Genomic DNA, 25,379 nt, shown 5'->3' with positions numbered 1-25,379 from the left:
TTTCTCTCACAAAATCACGTGGAATACAAATACATTTTCTGTTTGTTTGTGTGTGTGTGTGTGTGCGTGTGTGTGTGTGTGTGTGTGTGCGCGTGCGTGTGTGTGTGTGTGTGTGTGTGTGTGTGTGTGTGTGTGTGAGTGTGTGCACAGAAACCCTCTCTGAACACACAAATGCAAATATACACAGAGTCTCATGACTCTTAGTACAGAAGACCATTGTTCAAAATGCATTTTCCTATGAATAGTGAAGATTGGACAGTTTCCCTCTATCGTTACTGTGATCACAAACAAACTTCCATAGACAGAAAAGCCTTGCCTTTTAACACGTTATGTGCGAGAATAGTCACACTCAAAACAACCGTATGGGCTATGATATTATCATGACCCAGACCAGAGGAATGAGGAAATCCCCTTGAGTGTTTAGTCTCCAGACTTTGCCTTGGCTTTATAGTTAACCTTTACCCAGCCATTCTCCAAAACAGCAAGGCATGCAGGTCTGTTTACTTGTGATAAGAGCAAGCAACTCTAATCCATTGCATCAGGGGGAACAAGTACATAAAACCTCCTTCAGTTTCACCTCCCAAATGATACTTAAATTGTTTTGGAGCTGGAGGAACCGGTCCACCTATAATGGGGTGCAAAGACCTTTCCACTGTACAGTTCACAATGACTTCCATTGTTGAAATAGATGGCTACCGCCAGCTCCTTTAGAGTTCCACTTAAGCCTTTTCACATAATTACATCTATGTGATTTCTGCGGACTGTCGAGTGATCGAGCTGAAATATTCTCCTGTCGTCCGAGAATCAGTTAAATAAGAAATACTGAAACTGGTCGATGCCAAACTGGACCTGTTTCCATGCAAGTATTTGACAGGAGATGACTGGCATTTCTGGGGCTATGGCTTTTTTTTTTTTTAGAGCTCGAACATCGGTTTGAATTGAAGCATCTCTTGACAGCATATCTCAGCTGTGACATCAGTCTTCCCTCACTGGGTCGCCAGCTATGTGAAAACAACCATACGATACATCTGGCAGTGCGTCCCCTCCCTAAAGCTGGCCGGCCTCATTTTCTCCCCCTTCTCCCTATTTCTTTTTCTCTGTGCTTTTCTCCTCTGTTTCCCTTTTCCTGGAGTCCCTCTCTCCGGCCAAGGACCCAGGATTTTCCCACCGAGCATGCTGCTGAAGGCTGAGCTATTGTTTCCTGCTACAAGGAAACTGGGAGGGAGGAGGAGGCAGGCTGACTTCCTGGCTGCCAACTCGGGGTCTACGTCAGTGTGAGAAAAAGCAAGGGAGACAGATCTGATGATGACAGGGCAACTGTGTGTCCTAGAGACTGACTTCAGCTAGAAAAATATAGATTTTGCTTTATTTCTCAGTGAGTAGCACCTAAATAACTTCATAAAAGGCTGTCAGCTCCCTCCCTGTTTAACTTCTTTTTTGATTTCATTTGTTGTCGTCCCTCCATTAATAGCAGAGATGGTACGAGTCAGCACCATCCCTCACTGTACCTTCGATGCATAGTGAGCATTTATTTTATTCTTTAAAAATGCCTGCATAAAGTTTGTATCAAGTTGAAGCACCACATCCATATCCCCAAATCTTACCTTTATAGGTACATGTCACAATATGGTTGATGTATTACTTCATCATAATTAAATGTTACTACAGAGTATGGGCAGGCTTGTCCCAAATAACAGCACTGTCTTTTTAAATGGGATGTGGAGAGGGGTGTGTTCGTAGCAACAGACATCCTTTGGGAGTGGTGTGGTGTAACTCTGAGGGCAGAGGCTCCAGCCAAGTTCCCAGAGACTCAAAAATAGTCGGGAAAACTCTGAGATCCTGCCACTAGTGAGGAATGCAACCCAAAGTGAAGCTGTGCGTTCTGGGGATCCAGCTCGGAGAGATTCTGCTGGACCATGTTTCACATATTCAGTCGATCGTAGGTGTCATTTTGTTTTAATACTTTATTCATGGGTATGCCTGCTGCTGCGGATGGTTACAGCACAGCTGCATGCTGCGGTTTATTGAAACCTCTATCGCTGCATCCACCCACGGCTCACTCAGGACTGTACATTGTGGTTTTATCTGACTATTTTTTGCTACATAAATGCCATATAGTACTTTCTATATGACTTATAAATGTAAAGAAAGGTCAGGATGGTTGATTGAAAACAAGGAAAAGTGCAGTACAGCTGAATAGTTAGAGAGGAAGGTGGTGAGAGAAAAACTAGGATACGTTCAGACTTGAACATAAAAACTATTCACCGCCAGAGGCAAATCTTGGCTTTGGAGTGCAAATAAGATCTCCGTATTGACGGCATGTTTTACAGTTTAGAGCCAATTATGAGCTGAAGATGCCTCACCTGGAAAAATCTGGTATCAATAAAAATGCAATAATGAAAGTCGGAAACAAAGTGATAAAAATGAGCGTTTGCAGAGATCATAGGCTAGATCGTTTGTGCCGTGTTGCACGGTGGGAAAGTCTCTGTCCTCTTTTTCTCCTTGTGAACTTGAGTGTTCAGCCTGTTTCTTTGTCCAGTGCCACAGGGGTGTTTGAATATTCAGGTCAAGAAGTGAAAAACACACTTCCTCATCTCCTCTACTCCTTTGCACACATGTTCTTATCAATTCCCTAAGTGCTTAACAGTTACATAAGAGAAAAAGCTCTCTTGCTTGTGATTAATTTATATTTTCTTCAATTTTCAGTTACAAAGTAGTTGTTTTTTTTTTATATATATATATATATATATATATATATATATATATATATATACATGAATACAACAGTGTCATGTACGCCTAAACACACAGGAATTAAACACATTAGCACAGATGCACACACCATTTCCATGACTTTGGCGTGCATCAATAATGACTAATGAGGAGTAATAAAACGGGTAATGATGCTAAATTCGAAGTAAAAATGTATTTGCGACTTAATTATGTGATAACAGCCACAGTAAAAACCAGTAATAGCAGTTTGTAGTGTGGTACTTTCTCCTGCTTTTCTCCTGTACCATCAGTAAAGGACAGTCCCTCCGATCACTCTGACACCTCGCCACCCTTCAGGGTTTAACAGTAAGGATCGCTGGATGGCCTGAAGCCAGATGATAAGTCAGTTAATTGGGCAGACACTGGCCCAATTAGGGCAGTGGTTTCACTATCCCCAGTCTTACTCCAGTGATAACTATATTATCGTTGCCTCCGTCTTCCACCTCATTCTTCTCTCTGCTGTGGTTTTTTAGTGCAGAATTAATGAGTGTGGTGGTCATAGTTATACTGAATCACAAAGTGAAAAGTAAAAGGATGTTTCTTTTGTTGTGAGTGCTGTTTAAAATAGCGTATCAGCCCTGACCCCTCAAGGTTATTTGTTGGCAGTTTCAAAGTGGACTGAGTTGGCTGGTTTTTAAAAGCACCTATAATTATCACAAACACATACAAATCAGGTATCTGATTCACCCAGGGCTGATTAATTACCTCACAGCGTGGATGAATGTAGAAATGTACTGTAGCGCTGGTTATACTTGTAACAGTCAGTTACTCAATTTTTCACATTTTCAAATATTGTTCAGCCTTCGTTTTTGCTCTTATATATTATGAAATGCATTTTGTGGCACAACTTTAAATAATACACAATACACGTAGTTATAACACAAATCAATAGAGTAAAAGTAAAGTACGTCATATTGATTTTGGTTCAATTCATTTTGCCTGTTGATAAAATGATGGATATTTGGCCCATGACTTCACCATTCCTCATACTCACCTATTAATAGTGGAAATTAAACAAACATTTTTTTTTATAATGCTGGTTTTTCTGTGAAAATATATTATAAACATATAGACTTTTAACCTACTGGCCCAACTGAGAAAACCCTTTTAGTTGGTCATGATTAGAATATAGTTCAGTCTCTTATAAACCATTAGTCATGACACAGGGTCTTCTATATCTACTTGCTTAGTAAATATTGTATATGACATTTCAGCCGAGTAAATTATTCATATGAGAGCAATTATTGTACATTTCAAAGAAAACATTGATTCAGTGTGTAAACAGTCACAATCATATTTACTGTTCTCCATCACTTATTTCTGCTTTGGGTCATGAAGTCATGAGACAGTATTTCACCAGCCTGGGTGACAACAACAGACTGTATATATTCTAGTAAAGCCACATTCAATCATGGTGTTTTTTTTTTTTTTTTTCTCACGTCACATAAAGTGCATTGTTAAAATCAATATACTATTCACACTGCATCAGTGGGTTTCCCAGAAAGCCATTCAGCATTATTGTGACATTTGCCCTTTGCCCCCTGACCTTAGCTGCTATTTAAAGAGTCATTCATTAGAGCGACCTTTGAGCTCAATATAATTTTTATGTCATTGCAATGTGCAATTTATTTGTATTGACACCCACAAATAGACGTTCCCTTTGGTGTAACATGTACTGTAGAAGCTACAGTATTCGCTCTGATGACCCTTGGTTCTTAAAACTCTCCCGGAAAGAGAAAGAAGATGAGTAAGAAGCGGGTACCCCGTGTGTCACATCCTGCAGAGCTCGACACGAAATAATTCTCTCATGAAATCACTGCCGCAGATGTTAAAAAACTAAACAGTCCTCACAGATCATCACAGGTAATCTGCATGCTGTGTTTCACAGCTGCTAGCGTGATCGTCTGTGTCCAGTGGTTCTCAGCCAGCTGTTCTGCTCTCTGTCGCTCAGCACATGACCTCAGAGCCAAACCTCCAGCCGGCTCACTCCAGAGCAGCTCCATATTGGCCCCCCCGCAGTGAGTGTCCTAGCAGGTGTTACACTGAATTACCTGCCAGCGTAGCAGGGAGGCTGCGCTCTCACTGTAATCAAGCTGTGTGCGTGTGTGTGTGTGTGTGTGTGCGCGTTATCAGACAGCCTGGCGCGGTGGCTGCGTTAGTTCTTCCAACAGTTGTTCTCCAACCACCTGATCTCAGTTACCAGCCAGCTTTTTCCACAATGAAGTATGTCTGCCAGCGCTCTGAGTCAGGCATCCCTGTAGACTCCTAAAAAGGGGCCTGGTGCAGCTGATCGTTTAGGAGATACTAAATGCTAAAGCTAGCTCCCTCCTTTTCCTGTGTGTCTGCTCGCGTGTCGTCAGGGGAAGGGGTTTGCGTGTGTTTGCTCTCATTCTTGTCTTTAAAAAGCTTGTTTCCTCCCTGTAAATGAAAGGCCATCTTTGTGTGGAGCTATTCCTTCTATACTTTCAGCTAATGTGTGTTCCCATCTATAGCACAAAAGTGGTCACACCATAGCTTCAGTTTTTTTCATACCCTCTTATTTCTCTTATTTGGTGCAGCGATGCCTGGGGCAGCATCTCTCTCTTCGCTCTTCCAGGCGTAATCTCTCTTTTGTCTTGTGTGCATTAGACCGCTGGCAGTGTAAGAGTCTAAAGAGCAGACGCCATCAACCAGCGCAGGTGCTGCAAAGCACTAATGCACTTGATATAGACTGACAACAACTTGACAGTGAACATTTTCGCTTTTTTCCCCCCTTTCACTATCATTATTATCGCTTTCATACCCATACAGCACAGCCAATCAGGGCTCAGTGAGGTCACAGATGGTTAAGCAGAAAGAGGGGCTTTTGATTGAGTGTCAGGCTAGATGTGGTGTGTGGAAATTTTCCTCCTAAGGGTTATTGGTAAAGGGAATGGTAGTGGGGCCGTCACATTAGCTGCTGCACCTCCAGCTCACTTCAACCTCAAACTCTGTGTTTGTCTCCAGAGATCATTCTTCCTCTGCAGTGTGTCTGACTTCGACAGTGAACGAGGTTTCCTCTGACTTCTTCTCGCCCGCCCTGATTGGAGTTTGGGCTCCAAGGCCTTTAGCCACATGTCAGCGGCTCGGCTCACACATCCACCGTTCTGCACCAGTAACGTCTGACAGGATCCTCCTCGTCTCTTTCCCTTGCCTCCTCTTGACTACTCCTCTCTCAGTCTCTTGCTGTGGGCCAGACGTTTGTTTTGTTGTCTATATTGTCCTGCTACCCATCGCCCAGCTGTTCACTCCAGTGCATATGACAATTGACAGCTGGCACGTTGATGCACAAAAACGTATATTTTCATGGGTTTGGCCGAAAACCCAAATGCCATTGTAATGCTGAATAACATGCGAAACACAGACATGAATCTGCAAAAAATTCTGACACCGACTGCGGTAAGATTTTAACTTCCTCTCTGAGCTGATAGTGCCTCATTATTCACGGCGAGTGCTGAGAAAGACTAACCACATCTGCTTGGATCAAATGAACGATCACTCCGTGACAGAGTACTCTGCAGTGTGACAGACACTTAGTTGTTTCATCACGGCCTGTGGTCCTTCCCACTGAGTCAGCGCCAAAGCAGCAGGAATAATGGACACTTTATTGTGTGAGGCTTGATGCATGAATAATGGCTTATTTGTCCGGTTGCCTGTCTCTGCAGTGCATGTGTTTCATAATCAACCTTGAACAATTACCGTGCGATCGTGTGCGCGCAGTATGTGTTTTCGCTGTTAACTCTGATGTTTTCCGCTTTGATGTTTGAGTTGGGGCCCAGGTGCTTGCAGAGTGCTTGGTGTTGCTGGCTGGCTGGAGCATTTTCGGGTTTGAGCACGATGTCACGTGGCAAGCCAGCTGTTAGGAGAACGTTACAGGGACAAATATGATGAAAAGTTTGCAGACTCACCTTGAGCACACTATTACATTCCACGTGTCTAGCCACTGTGCTACAGGTCTTAGCAAACCGTCGCAGGCAGCATTTCTCAGAGGATATCATATTGAGATAAACATCCACTTCCCACTGATGAGAAGAATCCTCAAAGACTACTCTAAAAGTGTTATGATTCCTGCACGATAAAAATTATTTTTAACTTCTGAGTCAGGTATAGCTCGACTCTGCCCGCTATCCATTTGTATGACATTAACCATTTTAGTTTAAATCAGGTTGCTTTGTATTAGGCACAGAGGCATAAATTAAGCCTATGGCTCCAGCCCCCCCGTGGCCCTCAAAGGATAATAGCTAATGGATGGATGGATGGATGGATGGAAACTCAGGCTAATGATATACATCATTTTCATAGTCCATAGACCATTCAGTGGAGCCTCATACGCTTTAGGGAAGCATCTGCATTCATTATGTTTCATTACTTATTTATTCTGGTTTTTACATTACATATCATTTATCTAGCTGACACTTATATCTAAAGCAACTTACAATAAGTTCATGTAACTTCCAAGGGACGAAGAGCTAGATGTCGTCAAAACTTGTCAGTGCACTCGTTTGTCATCCTGTGTGTCTTTGCCTGGCTCTGCTTGTTGGTATGCATGCCTATTGGCACACTGGCCTCCTGTGTTTGTTTGGTAGAGAGCATTATTAACAAGTAATTGCTGTGCCAGTCTGCAAGTGGAAGGGGTATTGATTGTCGTAAATGCTGGTCTAACAGCAAAGCAAAATGATTGTAAACACTGCACAGGGCGGTATCCACAGTAAACACAGTTAGCAAGGAGACTTAACATCAGGTCGCTTAACTCTTAGCATTAACTGGAGGCCTCTCTTGAGAAAAGTATTTGTTTTTTTTTTAGGTTGTGTCAGAAGCTTAACTTTGGTCATTAGGATAATTTTTTATGTTGTGCAGTAACGTGGGTGGAAGCTCAACACAAAGAGGGTATTATTTCCTATGTGAAGATTAACAGCACATCACAATGCGCTATAACATGCTGTTGTTGTTGTTGTACGTTGTGATTATAGTGAAATAATGCATATTTTTCAAGCAACCCAGGAGGATGCAGAGTTTCAAAGCGCTGTTATTTGGAGTTGCACTGCATTAATTCAGCCTATCTTGAACCATCAGTACAAATATAGTCCCTTGTGGTGCAGCCAGCTGGCCAACAAGTCGGTGTGTTAGAAGTCTAAGTGCTCTGACGCCTGTATGGGCCCGAGGTTTTCAGACTCTATCAGATCCCAGACAGGCTATCAGATGAACTCTTTTTACAGGATGCTGAGACAAAGCGCACTGGGTGCAGTCCAGACACACTCAGAATCCATTACTCTGCTCCGCTCTCTCCGGTGCTTACCCCTAACTGAGTTTCTATTGAACCTTGGTAGGGCACAGTGAATCTAGTTCTCAAACTTGACCTCATGCATCGACATCACCGGCCAGCTGGGTGTTCAAATGATGAAAATCTAAAATGTAAGTGGTAACTCAGTAACACTGATGCAGCAGAACAATAGCCCCTTTATTTTTCCTGTGTCGTTGCACACGGCATTCACCAATTACAGCGGTTATCCCTCCTCATTCTGGACTGTTTTAAAGTTAGAGAACAATGAGTTGATATAGTCGATAAGTTATTATTGATATTTTTTGTTTAATTTGATATTTTCCATTTGATTTTTTTTTTTCAAGACATATCACAAATTAAAAGACGCTACAGGGGCAAACAGATGCTGTGGTAGCTGGTTCTGCTTCTACTACTATAACAAAGCATTCACACCCTGCTGCCCCTTGCTGTTTCATCTGCCCTCAAACAGAAGGTCAAAAGAATAACATGGATGCACAGAACTGCAGTTTGACTCCAGATGGGGGAGCTTTGTTTCACGTCACCCCCTCCTCTAACACTATAATACCTGACAAAGAAAACACCACAGAGTACACATGGATCAGCAAATGCCAGCAATGAAAGGCCATGATGTGTCAGAGGTATTGGCGCTTGAATGATTATGTAATCCTGTCACATCCTCTTGAAGGTATTTGCATAAATGTACCTGATGGAAACATGCACCAATTCACATTTTATTTTTGCCTGAATTTTCAGAAATTTACTTCAAGCTCATCCGACATTGAAATGGAAATGTAACTATTTTCATACACAAAGACAAATCTGTGTCTCTCTTTGGGTGTTTACACTTTTACACAAACACATCATATGTTTATCTATTCAAGCATAAGGTTATTACTGTGCTCTTTGCAACATCTCCTGTAAATCTGACAAGGTCTTTACAAAGGCTATTCTTTTCAATTCCGTATTATACCACAGGTCTTTATATAGTTGGGTCTGCGTGTAGGAGCCACTGGAAGTTTCCGAGCGGTCAGGGGCCTGTGTGTCTCCTGCAAAGCATCTGAAATATTTAAGTAGCCTGAATGAAGCTGCAGAGACGAAGAGAGGTAGAGTGATTGGCAGCCAAGAGAGGAGATAGGGAGGTAAACACGGTTAAACAGACGAACAGACCAGTGAAAGAAGAAGAGAGTAGGATGGAGAGATGTGTACCAAAGAATCCACCTAGCATAACCCCCCCCCCAGGTAAACACCGCATGTGAAATAGAGGGATGGAGGCAGGGTATTGGAAAATTGTCAAGGACAAAGAAGGACATTTGCTGAGAATAGACGACGCAGGGGGAAGGGAACCAAAGAGCAGAGAAATGAGGAGACGAGGACAGCAGGCCCCACTTGTAATGCTGCTTATTTGCAGAGGCTGACGGAAACAGTGTGTCAAACCGGGTGATACAGAAGTTATGAGCAGATTTCACATGCCAGACAGTATTTCATTGTCATTATTACAAAGTGGCCCACAATAGGCTGTAAATTACACGTTACAGTACATTTTAATACAGTGCCATACAGATGACAGGCAGCATTATTATTCATCAATTCATACTTTCACAGCCTCCCACCATTCCCACTGACACTAATGTTCTTATAATATGATATGCTGAGGGAAAGGAGAACAAAGTAAAGTTGCTTTCCTCTCTCTTTGGCAATTTCTCCTCACAACATGCAGAATGTGACTCCCGAGGATCTTGCTTTTGGCAAGCTACGCTGGCGTCATGTTCTCGTCCATGTTCACAGAAAAATGCTTCCATGCTTCCCATCAGCTGGGGCTAAACATTAGAAATGGATTTGATAGTACTTGTACAAGTTGTTCCCTTTCAGTCAGTCTGTTTGCGAGACATAGAGACATCATCATGCAGGTTTTGAGACCATGGACATAAAGTTCCCATCCCTTCCTGTCTCTAACAACACATCCAACCAGAAAAAACCCCTGTATCCCCTCCTCTCTGCTTATTCTACTCGCTCTCTGTTCTGCCCAGTACCCAGTCAGCCAATCACAAAGCAGAGCTAGGTGCAAACACACTTCCTCTGCAGCTGCGGAAAAGGCTAGGAGCTTCTAAAACTGGATTCTCATATGCACAGCCACCCTTGAGGTGTTTGCACATGTTGTTGTGTTTTTATTTCAAAGGATGAAATTTGCCTCTATGTGTACACTAATCTCATGCGTGTGTGTGTGTGTGTGTGTGTGTGTGTGTGTTCGTGTGTGTGTGTGTGTGTGTGTGTGTGTGTGAGTGAGAAATAAAAAAAGATGATTATCCACTCTGCGTTGGACAGTGGATTTCACAACAAAGCTGACTGTACAAAGCGATGCATGCGGTTGCTAATCTGTCATTATGGCTGCTACATTTTTCCTGGAATGCTCTTCCCTTAGTCCACAGAAGAGATGTACAGTACATACACACACACACACACACACACACACATGCATGAGATTAGTGTGTAAGCTGTCCACAGAGGGCACTATTGAAAGAATGTTCTCTCTCATTACACTAGCAATTGACCCTCTGTCTGCTGCATCCTGCCAGTGTCTGCGTGTCCGGGGCTAATGTTTATGTGGCTGCTTACATCCCCCACTAGCATATTTCGCTTTTCATCCTCTTATCAGCACGAGGCTGACCTAAACATGGGTAAGGTTGATGGTGGGCTGCTGCTTGGCAACAACTCTGGTTAGACATGTTTGAGAATAACATAGCTTTAAGTACTTAAAACAAAAGTGGTTTTTGTTGAGTGTTTGAAAAGCTAATGTTGGACTAATATTAAGATGAACAATGTGGATCACTGGCATATATATACACTGCATGGAGAAACATTTGTTCTTTCCTGGTGACAGTCACTCACTAGCTCTTCTGAAAACACAGAAAGTAGGGCGACATCAAACACAGCAAACAGTTGAAAGCTCTTTACTCTGTCTCCTTATATTCTCTGGCTAATGAATGGCCAAGAATTGGGCTTCAGGGCTGTCTTTGTGAGAATGCACTCTGAGCTCTTGTCATAAATGTCCACCCTTCTCCATTGCACTATGAGAACAGTGCCATTTGTGCGATGTGTGTTTGTTAAATGAAGCTCCAAAAAAGCGGATAGCGAGAGGTTTATCACTGTGAAGCATTATCGCATCATGGAAATTGTCTAAGTCTGACCATTAATGATAATCAATGACACAAATCGCTTCCTATTTATAGTGGTCCCAGTTTGCAGTGCAGCTTGACTCAATCTTTCTGGCTTTTTCATTCACTTATTGATGTTTAAAGTCGTAAATGAGATGTCATCCATTCGCAAGTGAGCATAGAAGTGGGTGCGTGAACGTGTGTTGATATACAGTGGTGTGCAAGCTCTTCCTGCTGAGAACTTGCTGACTTTCAGGCGAGTGGAGCATCCTCTCTTCGTCATCATTCACACTGTCTTCCTTCGCACTCACCATGTACACTCGCTAATACGTGCAGTGCATATGCTCCCTCTCTCCCTCTCTCTCTCTCACTTCCTCTACTCAGACTCTGCAGGGTGACTCAGTTCTCTCGCTCTTCTTTTCCACTCTTAGATCTCATCTGATGCCAAGGCTGAAGGAGTCTCGCTCCCATGAGTCATTGCTCAGCCCCAGTAGTGCTGTGGAAGCCCTGGACCTAAGTATGGAGGACGAGGTTATCATCAAGCCTGTTCACAGCAGCATCCTCGGGCAGGACTACTGCTTTGAGGTGAGGGGAGACACACACACACACACACACACACACATACAGTACATGCGCACATCCACACACACATCCTCCACAGTCCTACAGAACATTCCCACTACTGGCCCTGTTTTATTAAAAGCGTCCAGGCACTGCTTTACATCCGATGTTGCTATAGAGTTATTTGAGTCATCCACGGTTCCATTTGGATGTGTATAAAACTCTCCTGGTTTCATCAGTATTGGGATAAGCAGCTGTATTCGATCACTTCTGGCTCTTTCAGCAAATTTCAAAACATTAAAGCTGCAACATGCATTTTGGTAAGAAGCATCCAGTCACCAAGCTAATCAATAGTTTTATATCAGCAGTGGCTCAATAACTTAATCTGAAAGAGGTCAGTCTTGGTGACAAACTCACAGAGAATTACCACCTACCTGTTTCTGTGTCTTTCAGCTCATTGCTTTGTTTTTACCGCCCGCAACTTTTCTCTTTTGGTTGATTCTCACCGCTCTCATCGACCTTGTTTCCAGTCACAGCTTTAAAAGCTCACTGTACGTGACCTGCCCTGCACCATGAGGCGAAAAGACAAATGTAGCAACTAGCTGGTGAACAAAGCCACATTTGACACCCAGAGATCAAAGCAGAGCGAATATTGGACTTACATTAATCGGCCAGACGCATGACTCAGAACGAATGCTAATGTTGCTACATGTCTGCTGGGAGTGTAAAAAGGCAACTGTTGGCTAACATGCTCACCAACTCAACAACTTTAGAGGGTGACTATATTTATCAGAGTTGTGTTTGCAGCTTGTTCTTTTGCATGCACTACAAGAGCAGAGAAGAAGTTAAAAATCAAAACTTAATTTTAGTTCTTTTGCTTTTGGATTCTGGGTCATCTGAACTCATGATGCCATTTTGTTCCCAACTGCAACAACAATTCATTTTGAGTTTGCTACAACTTTGATTTGCTCCTCTGACTGCCTTTTTCTCCGTAGAAGATAGATCTGCAAGTAACTGTTATTTTCATTAAATAGAAAATAGTGATAAATGCTCATTACAACTTCCTGAAGTCCAGAGGTCCAGGTTCAGGTGACATAGGAAAAAAAGTTGCAAATCTTTATGTTCAAAGAGTCCGCAATATCAAACGGACAAAAACAATATGATTTCTCAAACTTAAAAGAATTAAGTTGAGCTTCTTAAAACTGATGGCCACAACAAATTTTATTTATTTTATTATTAAATTATGAAGAAAACTCCCATGTTTCTAAGTTGAGCGCATCATTAAAGGCAAACTCTGAAATGTGAATAAGCAGCCGGGAACAACACTTTTGAAACCGGTGGGTCCTATCACCTCATATAACTGCACTTCTCGATCGGCTGCTGATGGCCAATTATAGCCAAAAGTTAGGAAAACAGCCAGTTTTTGTTTTTTGTTTTCTCGTGAAAAACACAGAAGCAAGTGACAGTGGTTCACTCCAGCTGACATTTCTCTGGTTGTAGAAAATATGTGGAAGGACAGCAAGTAATTCGTTGAGTCGCTGGCTGTGTGAACTGTGATGTAGCCTCATGATCCTCAGCGGACTAAGAATTAAAAATTCACATATGCACGGTGTGTGTGTGCACAAGCACGTTGGTAGCTGTAGTCTTAGCTGGGGATCCTTTGGGAGCCTCAGAGGGAGAGAAATTACAGAATACTTTTGTATCCTACACCGCGGAGACCAGAAATCTCCACTAATCTTTATTATCCTGCTCATTACATCATTTCTTCTTTTTTCTGCAGTTTTCTGCTCTCTCTGTTCTCCCTCTTTCCCTCCGTGCATTTTTTAATCACTCAGTCGTCACCCAGAACTACCAAGCAGTCATCTCTCTCCTCTGTCCATTCAGTCATTCCTCAGCACTGTCAAGTCATCGCCAGTCTCCTCATATCCACTGTTGTGTATGTGTGTGTATTTTTGATAAGCTTCTTTGCCGTCACAGGAGTGGTGTTTATGAAATTTAGTAAAACCATTTCTGTTCCACTTTCTTTCTGTCATTGTTATGCATTAAAGCATTCATTTTCTCTCTCTCTGTCTCTCGGTGTCCCGGCGGCAGGTCACCACCTCCACAGGAAGCAAATGCTTTTCCTGCCGATCATCAGCCGAGAGAGACAAATGGATGGAGAATCTGAGGAGAGCAGTGCAGCCCAACAAGGTAAGCATGGAAATACACAGCAGGAGGGGTGAGACTGTGTGAAGTAATCAGCATTAATAGGTTCATATACAAGTGTCCCAATTTCAAACCCCACCTTGCAACACAGATAAAGATGGTGTTGACATTGTGCCGTTACTCGTACAACAACACAATGGGATGTGTTTACATCCAGCTGTGCTCTTCCTGCGCTTCCTGTACACCTCAGGAGCAGAGGATGCAGAGGTTGCAGGGATGAACACCGAGACTCCCAAAAGTGTTTTCCTCCTCGGTGAATCGACGCCATCTGTAATCTCGACAAACACAGCTGTGGCAAAGGGAGAGCGCCAAACATTTCCAGCCAAGAAAACAGTCCTAATCTTACAATGTCTTCGCTCCGTCATCTGTCATTATTTAGCAAATTAGTCACTAATTAGAACTTTCATGGAAAAAAAGATCTGTAGTAGCGCTGGAGTCTTTCTCCTCATCTCCTATTGGATGCGTTTTTTTGTCTCTCTCTATTTTTGCTTCGCGTCTTTAATTATTTTACGATTTTCGGAGATAAGAGGCAGCGCAGTGTTTTCCGGCAAACATAGAAACTGGAAACAGATACTGATATTCTTTGGAAATAGATAAGGAGGTTGTATTAAATAGATTACGCAGATTTTACACCCGTCTTACTGCTGCAACTGCCACTACGACTGTTACCACTACCAGTGCTTCTGCTACTGCTGCTCAAGGACTAGACACAAGATGAAGGTAAAACATGAAAGTGTATTGCTCCTAAAGGACTTAAATCTTAATTGGTAATGAAGTGATGTACAGTGAGAGCATATATGGGTCAATAAAGGGAAAGGGCACCGAAGGCTCGACCTGCTTTTTGATCAGTCTTTATTATCATGACCTCGCCCTAAAGTCTCTTTTTCTGTTGCTGGTGTTTGGTAGTGAAGGAGATGCTCACATCGTGAAAATGAGGAGTAACAGAGGAAAGAAAAGTACTTTCAGTCATACTGTATATAATCAATGCAAATGAAACAGGGTGGTCTTAATGCTGAACCTGCACAGTTCAGCTCCTGTATAAGATAATTGTGGGTAATTATGTTAATGGACAATTTAGGTGTCGTCTTTGTGGATGCATTTCTGTGTGGATGAAGAGACACACGTAGCGAATTTTAATTTCTAATTGACAGTATGGAGCACCTCCATTTACAGTAGGGAGTAAACTGTTGTGTCAGCGTAGATGACGGAAATTTGGAGAATCGATTACATTGATGACAAGGCGTTACTGAACACTGAAGACTAAAATGTAGCTCTCTAAATCCAGGGGAGAACAGTGCTGCAATAAGTTAAGGCGTCATGCTGCAAGAAGAAGAAGAAAAGTCAGAGGGAATCTAGGGACAGAGAACAAAATGTTTATGAAACATTGTTGATTTCCTTTTTGTTAGTTCAAATGTTAGAGCTGTCCTACCTGATTTGGATGTGCTGGCTGACTCAGCACATGAATCATACAAGTCAAGTTATCTGGCATCTTATGTAGGATATAAATAAGGAAGGGAAGTGATTGCTTATCACTGCCGGCGTCTGTAGGAGGGGTTGCTCTCTGGATTTGTGGAGGTTGGACCTGGAAAGTGGAACAAGAGCAAGCTCGTCTTGAGATTCGGCGCAAGAATGTGACATAACTAGACATGAATTAGAGGAGGAACATGACATCTCTGGATACATGGGTGAAGGATGTGGGAATTCAGAGTGAGGGGAAGTGGAACGATCTGGCATTTCTCAAGTTTTGATTTTTTTTGGAGGCCAGTGGAGGAGGAGGGGGGGGAATAAATGTGTCTTTTAGTGGCAGATGGAATGGACCCTGACCTGTTATTTCAAGGGCTATGAAAATTACCACTGTTTTTGCTTTTTTCTTGGCGGGGTCAGTGAAGTAGCCCTGGCATTTTCCAGAGATTTGAACCAGTTCGTCTCACAGCTGAATAAGAGTACTCCAGTACTCCTCTCTGTTAGAAGGTGATTGTGAAACACGACCCTCTTGAGTCTGTTTGACAGATTATAGTCATTATGGACAGATTTTGTTTGGCAGATAAAGATTCTATACTTTCTAAACCTCAATGCCTCAAGTTTTATCTCACACGTAATGCCAGTACAGCTTGAATGAACCACTGAGTCGTCAAAGATAAGATAAAATGTTTTTATCGTTCAGAAACACCAGATTATTAGTAAGAAAACAAAACAATGGGGATACATTTATTTGCGTTTTTGTCTAACAAAACAAAAGCATCCAGATACAGTTGAGTTTGCATGAGGATATTTCAAACATTCAAAGGTCTCCTCTTGATTATCTGGTATTTCCCTCTAATAAATTTTATTATTAGCTTCTCTTCCTCTCTTCATTTTCAGTGGTAGGTTTCAAGGCACTCTGAATAATGGGCCAAAAATGTGCCCCACTCTTGGTAAAATCAACTGATGACATGAGAATGGGTTAGTACTCTGTGAAATAATGTAGGAGCAGGATTTCTTAGCTCTTTAAAGACACGAAACGAAAGACATAAAGGGTTTTTAAATTGCTTCTATGAAATGTTTGAAGTATTATCTGAAATGTTCTTGTCATTCAAAATGGAGGGACCTCAAAATTAGGGTTTTGAGGCAGGTTTTCATTTGAATGTTATCAGTTTATTTCTGCAGTTATTTGATTTATTAAGTTCATTGGTTTACTTGATTCGTTTTTAGGTTTCAAAGCTTTCATTGAGTATGTCTTCTGAACGAAAGTTGTCATTTTGATCTCTCTTTTTTCTCGAAGATGTCAGTGGTGTGTTTTGGCAAAATTGTTTTTAAAGACCTCACTGAATCAGCTCCTGTCATCTTCTCTGTCTCCAGGACAACAGTCGTCGGGTGGAGAACATGCTGAGGCTGTGGATCATCGAGGCCAAGGACCTGCCAGCCAAAAAGAAATACTTCTGTGAGCTTTGTCTGGATGACTCGCTCTACGCTCGCACCACCTGTAAGCTTAAGACTGACAATGTCTTTTGGGGGGAGCACTTTGAGTTCAACAACCTGCCTGCTATCAAGAGCATCACAGCACACCTCTACAAAGACACAGACAAGAAGAAAAAGAAAGATAAAAACAATTACATTGGACTCGTCAACATCCCTGTCGCAGCCGTTACCGGGCGACAGTTTGTGGAGAAGTGGTATCCAGTCAGCACGCCCAACCCCCCGAAGGGCAAGACATCTGGGCCCATGATTAGGATCAAGGCACGCTATCAGAGTATGAACATCCTTCCCATGGAGATGTACAAGGAGTTTGCAGAGTACACCACCAATAACTACATGCTGCTATGCTCGGTGCTCGAGCCCGGGATTAGCGTCAAGAACAAGGAGGAGATGGCGTGTGCACTCGTCCACATTCTACAGAGCACCGGCAAGGCCAAGGTTAGTACCAATAAAATGATTCATGTCCGTTTTTCCCACATTTACCATCTCGATGGAGAAAGACAAAAGACATAACAAAACCAGCAAATCAGACCTTTATCTTTGCCATGAGGTCCTGACAAAATAGTATAAAAGCACACAGAGGTTAACCATTCCTCCGCCTTCCTGCTCATCCTATGAACTATTGACCTCCACAGCTGTAATACAGAGCAGACAAAGACCAGACAGAGAGGTGATTTCCTCCTGCTGCACCAGCTTGTATTACATTTTTAACTCAAGCTAATCCTTTACATGTATCCCCTGCAGTGCTTCACGGCATACTGATTCAGGACAGAAGCACAATATATCCACCGCTGTCTGTAGCACCGCAAGCACGGGGAGATTAGTCTACCGCGGCAGGAGTTAAGTCTCCCATGACAGCAGGCTGTTTGGACTGGAGTAATCTTCCATCCATCCAAAATAGCTGCGTTTTACTTTACTTTGATAACACGGCGTTTGTCTTTTCAGTGCGGTAAAATAGAGATATGAGAGGGAAAGTCATCTTATTGGATGCTGATAATAAAGTGAATGTAAATAAGTGTTCTGATTAATCAACCAAACAAGCGATTAAATGTCAGTCATGTCAGACATTTTTAGCAAAAGTTTCAGGTAAAAAGATTTTCAGCTGTTGTCTGATTTATATCATTTTCTAATATTTAATACACCAGGTGATTAAGAGATAAATTGAGTTTGTTCAGTGATGAAAATAATTATTAGTTGCAGCCCTAAAGAAGTTTATTAATACTGTTGGATTTCTTATGAACAAAAGTTGTTTTTTTTAGGCATTTGTTGTCGTTGTACTGTCTGAACTAACAGCGTACTTTTAGTGGAATATTCGAGCTGCTGCCATCACTGCAGCATCAACTTCTTTGTCTCCTCTGCCTCGTCAGATGCCAGCAACAACTCCCGCCTCAATTTAGTTTCGTTGGCAGTATCTCATCAGCAGAACTTTGAAACTTTCTTTGACTTTATCACGGATCAGCGGAATGATGAATGATTAGTGCTTAAGAAGTGATGTCTATCCGCACTGTGCCGCCAGTCTGCCGGTTTAGGCGAAGCACGGATAGCTGCTGATTGATGGGGGGAGAGGGCCCCTACTGGTCCCTTGAGAGACAGCAACATCCTTAATTACTTTCAATTAATCCCCACCCTCTGAGCAAAGCACTAAAACTTTAACTTCTTTCTCACCTCCCAATATTCCTTCCCAGTAGGATTTCTGCCAGCTGGGGATATGCTGCTGGTGAAACATTACTGGCACCAGAGATGTTGTGGAAAGATCGCTAATCATGAGAGAGACCCTCAAATAATGTCCTCGCTTATATCTGTGTTCAAGAAAGAAAGAAAACATGAAATATTCCTTTTAGTAGTTTTTTTGTGGAGCAGTAAATACAGAGAAAAGCTTGCAGTTGGCTTCTGAAGAATAGTCGAGCAGCGACCTTTGGACTGACGTAAACAGGAAGACTTAATGAAAGCAGCTGTCGAAATGTTGAGCGTCAGTGATGTTAGTTACTGCAGATTCCTTTTCTGTAAAGACTTTCATCATTCAAGGCGCTGTGAAGTGGTCTGACATATTTAGGCAGCACACACACACTTGAGTACATGTTTTTCCTTGAGCCTTGATGGATAAAGTAGTCACGTCATGCCAAGCACAGCACACAGTCCCACCAACAAATCACTTCTCCTAAAATATTCCCGAGGTCTAATTAGGATATCCTCCTCTGCTGCATAGATGTCTTAAATACACATGTCGCGGCCAATTTTGGACGGTTTGCTTATTTCCAATCCAATGATTGTTCTTTTTTCATGTGTCGGCAGCACGGATGCGCTGTTTCTGAACGTCGATGAGCTATAGTTAGAAATCAAGCAAGTTACTTGGGCAAAGATAAACGCAGCAAAATCCTATAAGCCTGGTTTTATTGTTTCCCTGCAAATGTTTAACAGAGCCTTTGGTTATTTACCCTCCTCCTTGGTATTGTTGTGTAGTCTTCTAAGTATCCCGTCTCAAATCCAACCTGTGAGTCAGTGTCTAAATCTGTCAGCACCACAGTGGATTTCTGTAGTTCACACAGAAAGACAGACTATGGATGATAGTTGCATTAGATAGTCACAAAAGCCTCTCTTACATCCCAGCAAGGGGTGAACGGGAGGTGAAGATGCAGCAGTAACTCTTTGTAGCTCTGGAGTTGTGCAGATGTGCAATGTGTTTAATCAGCTGTGTACAGGTGGGAAACAGCTTCTAAACGCAGCTGGCAATTTTTAAGAGATGCAGATCTGCGGGTTGTAATGGCCATTAGTATGCAACACTTCTACACTTCTGTTTCTTCCCGTGTCATTTTATCGCACATCACCAAATAATTACACCCTGAATATTCTGCTCCGTTGCACACCCACTCCTTCTCCCTTGTTCTCTCCCCACTTGCCGTCTTTGTCTTCCTTCATCTCTCTTTCATGCTTCATTGCATCTCGAGGCCAAAGCTCTCTGGAGAGATGTCACTGCTGATGCTGTATTGATGTCTGGATGCATTGGTGAGCACGACGGGCACGCCCTGCATCACTGCACAGATGCTAACTTTACACACATACACCTACATATAATCACAAGACATTAGCAGGTGATTGCAGGTCATTTATTCTATTTTATGCATGGATAAGTAGGCGGGCAGTTGTATTTAAGATATATGTGGTCTTAGAGAGTGCAGGGTTAGGTCAGAGGTGCACACTATGGCTGTGAGTTGAAGTAAAAATGCTAACCGTCTACTTTTTTTGTCAACTGATTTTATTTGATTTTTAAGCCATGAAACCAGCTGAAATCAAATTGAAAAATCCAATCATAATACTTTCCTGTGCTGGAAGGTCACAACACCAGGTCATCTCCTCCCCTGTGGGACATGCTGTTTTGTCTGCACACCCAAACAGAACTATTAGAAGCTCCACAGTAACAATAACAAGCCCTCTGCTGTGTTGGAATTGCCTGGAGAAGTTCACCTTTCTTTCATCTGAAAATACTCACTCTTGGCATGAAGCCTCTGCGTTATTGATCTAGTCTTCTCGACGCCTCAACCCTTGGGAGGATTATGTTCTAATTTTGCTGCCGCTCCTCTCAGCCGCGCCGACTGTTGGAGGTGACGATAAGGAGGATTTATCCTTATGATAACTGGCCAGAGGAGGGTGGTGTTCTGGTTATTATGCCACTGCGTTTTTATGTTACTGCTCCTCGAGGTAAACTAACAGCCCTGCTTAAGAGGGGCGAAATATGTGAGCCTCTCCTCTCTACATCCTCCGTGGTAAGCTGTTGTCGGCCCGCAGCACAGCTCCAGTTATGTTAAGCACAAGCAATCTTATTAATGCATACAGCGCTGTCATCAGTGGGCAGTGATGCTCATCACCACAGCTGTTGCACACAGCCACAGTTTGTCGTATGTGTATAATACGGTGTGACAGATGATTTACTAACATGACATGAGGGGCTCTGGTAGTTCTGGAGGCCTCTGGGATTTTTTTTAGCGTGGCTTTGAATAAATCAGTGGTCCCCTGAGAGGGTGCGAGTGTTTGTTGCATGCCGCTTGTCAATCCCCTCAGTATTATATTTTATTTTGACAATAACCTGCAAATATTTTTATGTAGCGTTGCCATTCCCTTCTTTTTTTGTATTTCCTTATAGGCACTGCTATGTGTTGGTCACCCGACTCTTTAACAACTGTAATCTTCATTAACCACATGACAGGTGAACCCTGTTTTGATTAACTAAGCTGGATGTGTGTGTGTGTGTGTGTGTGTGTGTGTGTGTGTGTGTGTGTGTGTGTGTGTGGTGTGTGTGTGTGTGTGTGTGTGTGTGTGTGTGTGTGTTTGAGGGAGAGGGTACATTGAGTACAGTAGATTTCAGCTTGTCATGAAGCCATAGATCCACCATATAGCACACAGGAAATGAAAACAAAGCACATCATTGCACTCGCCCTCCTCATAGTCTCCCCTGTACAATTTACACTACAGAGGCAGCAGCGCATCGCATCCTCACACTGTTTAGTAATTCCAGCATGTTTCCTCTCTTTAACCATCCGCTGACAGAGTGGAGTGATGGAGAGGAGAGGCGGAAACAGCCAAACAGAGACAGGTGAAGGCACCGACAAAGAGGAGAGAACTAAAGGAGGACAAGAGGTGGACAGCACTTAGAAAAATGTAGTTTCACCTTGCGGCAACACATTGTCAAGATGTGGAGCCAAGCTGCAGCAGGCTACAGAGGGAAACGTTCAGCTCCACAACGATGCTCAACACATCGATCCGGAAACCGTCTTGATGTCTTTTTTAGGCACTAACATTACATATGCTGTCTCTCCCCATCTCTCCTCCAAAATATAAAATCAATTAATTCACATTCACATGATTAAGATACAATTTGTGAGTAAGAGCCGGTGATCATCACTTACGCAATTCAAAACAATGACTTCCCTCAATTGTCTCCTATCTTTGGCAACGTGCTGAGCTTTTACCCTCAGTTAACTTGATTGTGACTGGCTCGTCCAAATGGGTCACTTTTGATTGATGTTTTCCTTTGCCTGGAGGAGTCAGCGCAGCATTTGGGATTTGCCTCCAATCGAATCATATACAGTTTGCAGCATCCGCAGCCACTGAGAGTAGTTCATCAGTTCATCAGATTGCTGCTATTGCAGATGTCCGTGCAACCCTTATGATGAATTGTTAATAACTTCCCTTAATTTTACATCTAGTACCATCATTAAATCAAAATTTTAAATTGTTTAATACTTTGTTTTATGACTAAATGGCTGTACTGCTGTACTTTGTGTTTAGTGCTAATTAGCAAACGTTAGCATGTTAAACTGACATGTTAAACAAATCTGCCAAATATCAGCATATGAGCACCGTCAATTCTTGGCGTTAGCAAAAGAACAGTTGTGTCTAAGTACATCCCCTCAGAGCTTTGAGGCATGAGCAGCCATTTAGGTGAGATAATGTCAGTGTACCTTATGCTGCCTTGTTTCACAATGTTCACAATTACCTGGAAAACCCTGGGGAAAAAAGTGGGCAGTATTTCCATTTAATAATCAAATATGTATTACAGAGTCTCATAGACTGATGGCATTAATGCTTGATATATACAAGACAGACAGCCGAACAGAGATACACTCGGTAAAACATACGCACAGCAAGTCAGCAAACATGATGTTTGGAAGCTGATGACACTTGCCGTAAGACCCCCTCCAGTTAAACCTATCTTCGTAATGATCGCGTGCGCTAGCAGCTAAATCAGGAGAGCTGCAGCCTTTCCTGTTTCTTGTGTTGAATGGCAAGCCTGTGTGCCTATGGGAGGAACCCGCTTCCATTTCCATACAGCCTCCAGTCCTCCATCAACCCAATGTGGCCCTCACCGGAAGAGCTGCAGGCTATAAGGCTGTAACACTAGCCACAAGTCTCTAGAGAAAGGAGTCCAGGGGAGGCAGAGAGAGATGGAAAGACGAGGAGAGTGAAGAATGGAGTGGCTGGAGTGGTTCCTGTTTTCTCCCTCTTAATCTTTCTTCAGCCCTTGCCCCAGGCTGGAAAACCAGGCTCATCAATCAGTCGAATTGTAAATGTTAAACGGGTTTCTATTTTCCCCTCACATTCGGTTCTTTTTTCTTACCTATCTGTGACAGTTCTCCAATTACTGAGCCCAGACTTTGTAATTTTAAATGATCCAAAAATGTGTATTTGCTGCCTTGTGGTGTGTATATATACGTACATATACACATTTCAAAGCATCAACAGGTGATTTCCATTTTTTTTTTTTTCTAATGCATCCCATTACTTCCGCAATCCATGAATTCTCCGATAATGTCTTTTCTCTCTCTCTCTTCACAACATTAAAACAACCTATGAACAAAGTATAAGCATTTATGGCAATTTGAAAATCTTTATTCATGCTCTGTTGGACATGGTCGGAATATGAAACATTTTCTTGCATTAAAATACCAGGTCAGCAGCAGGACGCCCTGAAAGCAAAGAGAGTGCTGGTGCGAATACATTTCAATATCTTGTTTTAGTTCACACAAGATCAGCATCATTTAGACATCACATCAGCTTCATCTTTTTTCTTTTTCTTTTTTTTTACATTTAACGCAACATAAAGTGCATTGATTCCCATGCACATTATACATTGCAGAACATTGAAGCAGGGGTGATTGGATCTCATACTCGACACATCTGCGTACTCTTAGGTACAGACAGTTTTGAAGAGGCTGAATTTAGAAGAAAATATTCTCTTGCTTTTTCTTGTTCCAGTATTATCCTTTTAAGGCATTTTTATTGCTCTCACTTTTGTGTTTGTGTCTTTTTTATATTACCATAGAAACACACCTGTCTGAGTACAGAGTATAAACATGGCCCTTTTTCATCTATGTTTCTAGTTTTTTTCTTTCTCAGACTCAATGTTGTAGCTTTGCAAGCAATTGGAAAACATGTCATTTCAATCATCAGTTCCTGCTCTTTGTTCAGGACTGTCTGACAGCGCGTCAGTGTGTGTGATACTTGCAGTCAGAGCCCCCGATGATAATCGTGCAGATTATGTTGTTTCTTCAAACTTCAGTGAGGCCCTGTGTTTTTATATTTCAGCTAATAAACTTCTAAACTGGCCACACGCTGTGCAGTGGAAGAATGCTGAACAGAGATGTGAGCGCTGCACACACCCGGGGCTGTGCCTAGTGTTGATAAGATTGTTGTGTGTACAGCAGTGCAATGGACAAGTCTTTATGAGTTTTTACTGGCAAGTAACCCCATCTAGAGGGAACTTCATCATTTTCAACAGGACTGTCTTCTGTTTATACTATTTATTAGATCTGATCAGCCATGCTGCACCATCCACCCTCCACCCAGACCCTATCTTCACATTACCCTGCGCACTTTCTCTGTGCACTGTGTGTTGGGGGTGTTGGATTTTTTTTGAGGCATGGTTTGGCTGATGAGATGTGGCAGCGATACAGAGAGTGTTCTACTTCTCCTTATTAGCACTGTGGGGGGGGGGGGGGGGGGGGGGGGGGGCTGCTGCAGGATCGAGGGAGTCGGAGAAAAGGCTGATGGATGACGGGAGGGAAAAGGACAGAGCACCAGTCTCTTTTTAGGACATGATTGCTCAGACTTTTATGATACTGGTGGTTCTTCATGACTGATCATTTTCCAAAGCACACTATACGTTTTTACACTGATTTCCTACCTTTCAGGCAGCCATTGGTTTTCACATATTTCAGTATGAAATAAATATCACTTGAAGAGACGTTAAAGTTATTTAAAAGCGGTAATTCATGGCAGAGAACTTAGTTTTGGGGGTGGAATGATGAGCCAGACACCAAGCTTTTTAGCCACATTAGCAACATGGCTGTAACATGATCGCATGTCATGGTCCCAGGGGATGAATTTTCATGACTTTGGTGAACCAATGTTTTTTTTCTCTAGTACAACTATTTAGTAAAAAAATTCAGTTTGTCCAGTGTTTTGGTTTGTGACCACATAGCTGACAAACTATTGACATTCCCGTCAACCTCAGCTACACTTTGTATTTAGTCATACTTGGTTTGGTTTGTTCTGTTTGATTTGGTTTATTGATAACAATATGTCGTATTTATAAAATACCACATATGGGAACTTGCCAGGGACAGAACAATAAAGTCTTGGACTTATTTCCCATTGTTCTCCCTGGTGTTGGCAAGGGACAATAAATTGCGAGAATGCTGAAATTAGCATTTAGCTCAAAGCACCGTTGTGCCCATGTACAGCCTCACAGAGGCAGCAGTGTGGCTATAGAGCCTTAGTCTTGTTAACAAAAGAAACAAATTCACATCTTCCTCGTTTGAATTCCTAACCACAAAGCAAATTAGGGATGTTGCCTGTGAACCCAAGAATTTTCCCAGTGGTCCTACTTACAAGTGAATTAACTTGCTGTAGAAACACAAATTGAAAAAAAAAAAAAAATT

General features: G+C 42.4%; 1 protein-coding gene across 13 annotated transcripts in view; it reads left to right on the top strand.

Moving 5' to 3' along the window:
* Nucleotides 1-25,379, top strand: part of dab2ipb (DAB2 interacting protein b) — a 149,625-nt gene that overhangs the window by 99,472 nt on the left and 24,774 nt on the right. For 12 of the 13 annotated variants that reach the window (XM_056403006.1, XM_056403007.1, XM_056403005.1 and 9 more), the window contains 3 exons: nucleotides 11,655-11,808; nucleotides 13,876-13,974; nucleotides 16,828-17,382. In XM_056403006.1, the coding sequence (XP_056258981.1) occupies nucleotides 11,655-11,808; nucleotides 13,876-13,974; nucleotides 16,828-17,382 (808 nt within the window). Of the gene's footprint in view, nucleotides 1-1,794; nucleotides 1,940-11,654; nucleotides 11,809-13,875; nucleotides 13,975-16,827; nucleotides 17,383-25,379 lie in introns of those variants that run through there. The other variant, XM_056403017.1, reaches the window with a different exon arrangement.

This window comes from Seriola aureovittata, chromosome 18, assembly GCF_021018895.1.
Source record: "Seriola aureovittata isolate HTS-2021-v1 ecotype China chromosome 18, ASM2101889v1, whole genome shotgun sequence".
Classification (NCBI taxonomy): Eukaryota; Metazoa; Chordata; class Actinopteri; order Carangiformes; family Carangidae; genus Seriola; species Seriola aureovittata.
The sequence above is the reverse complement of the archived record's forward strand: the minus strand, read 5'-3'. Positions and strand labels throughout refer to the sequence as shown.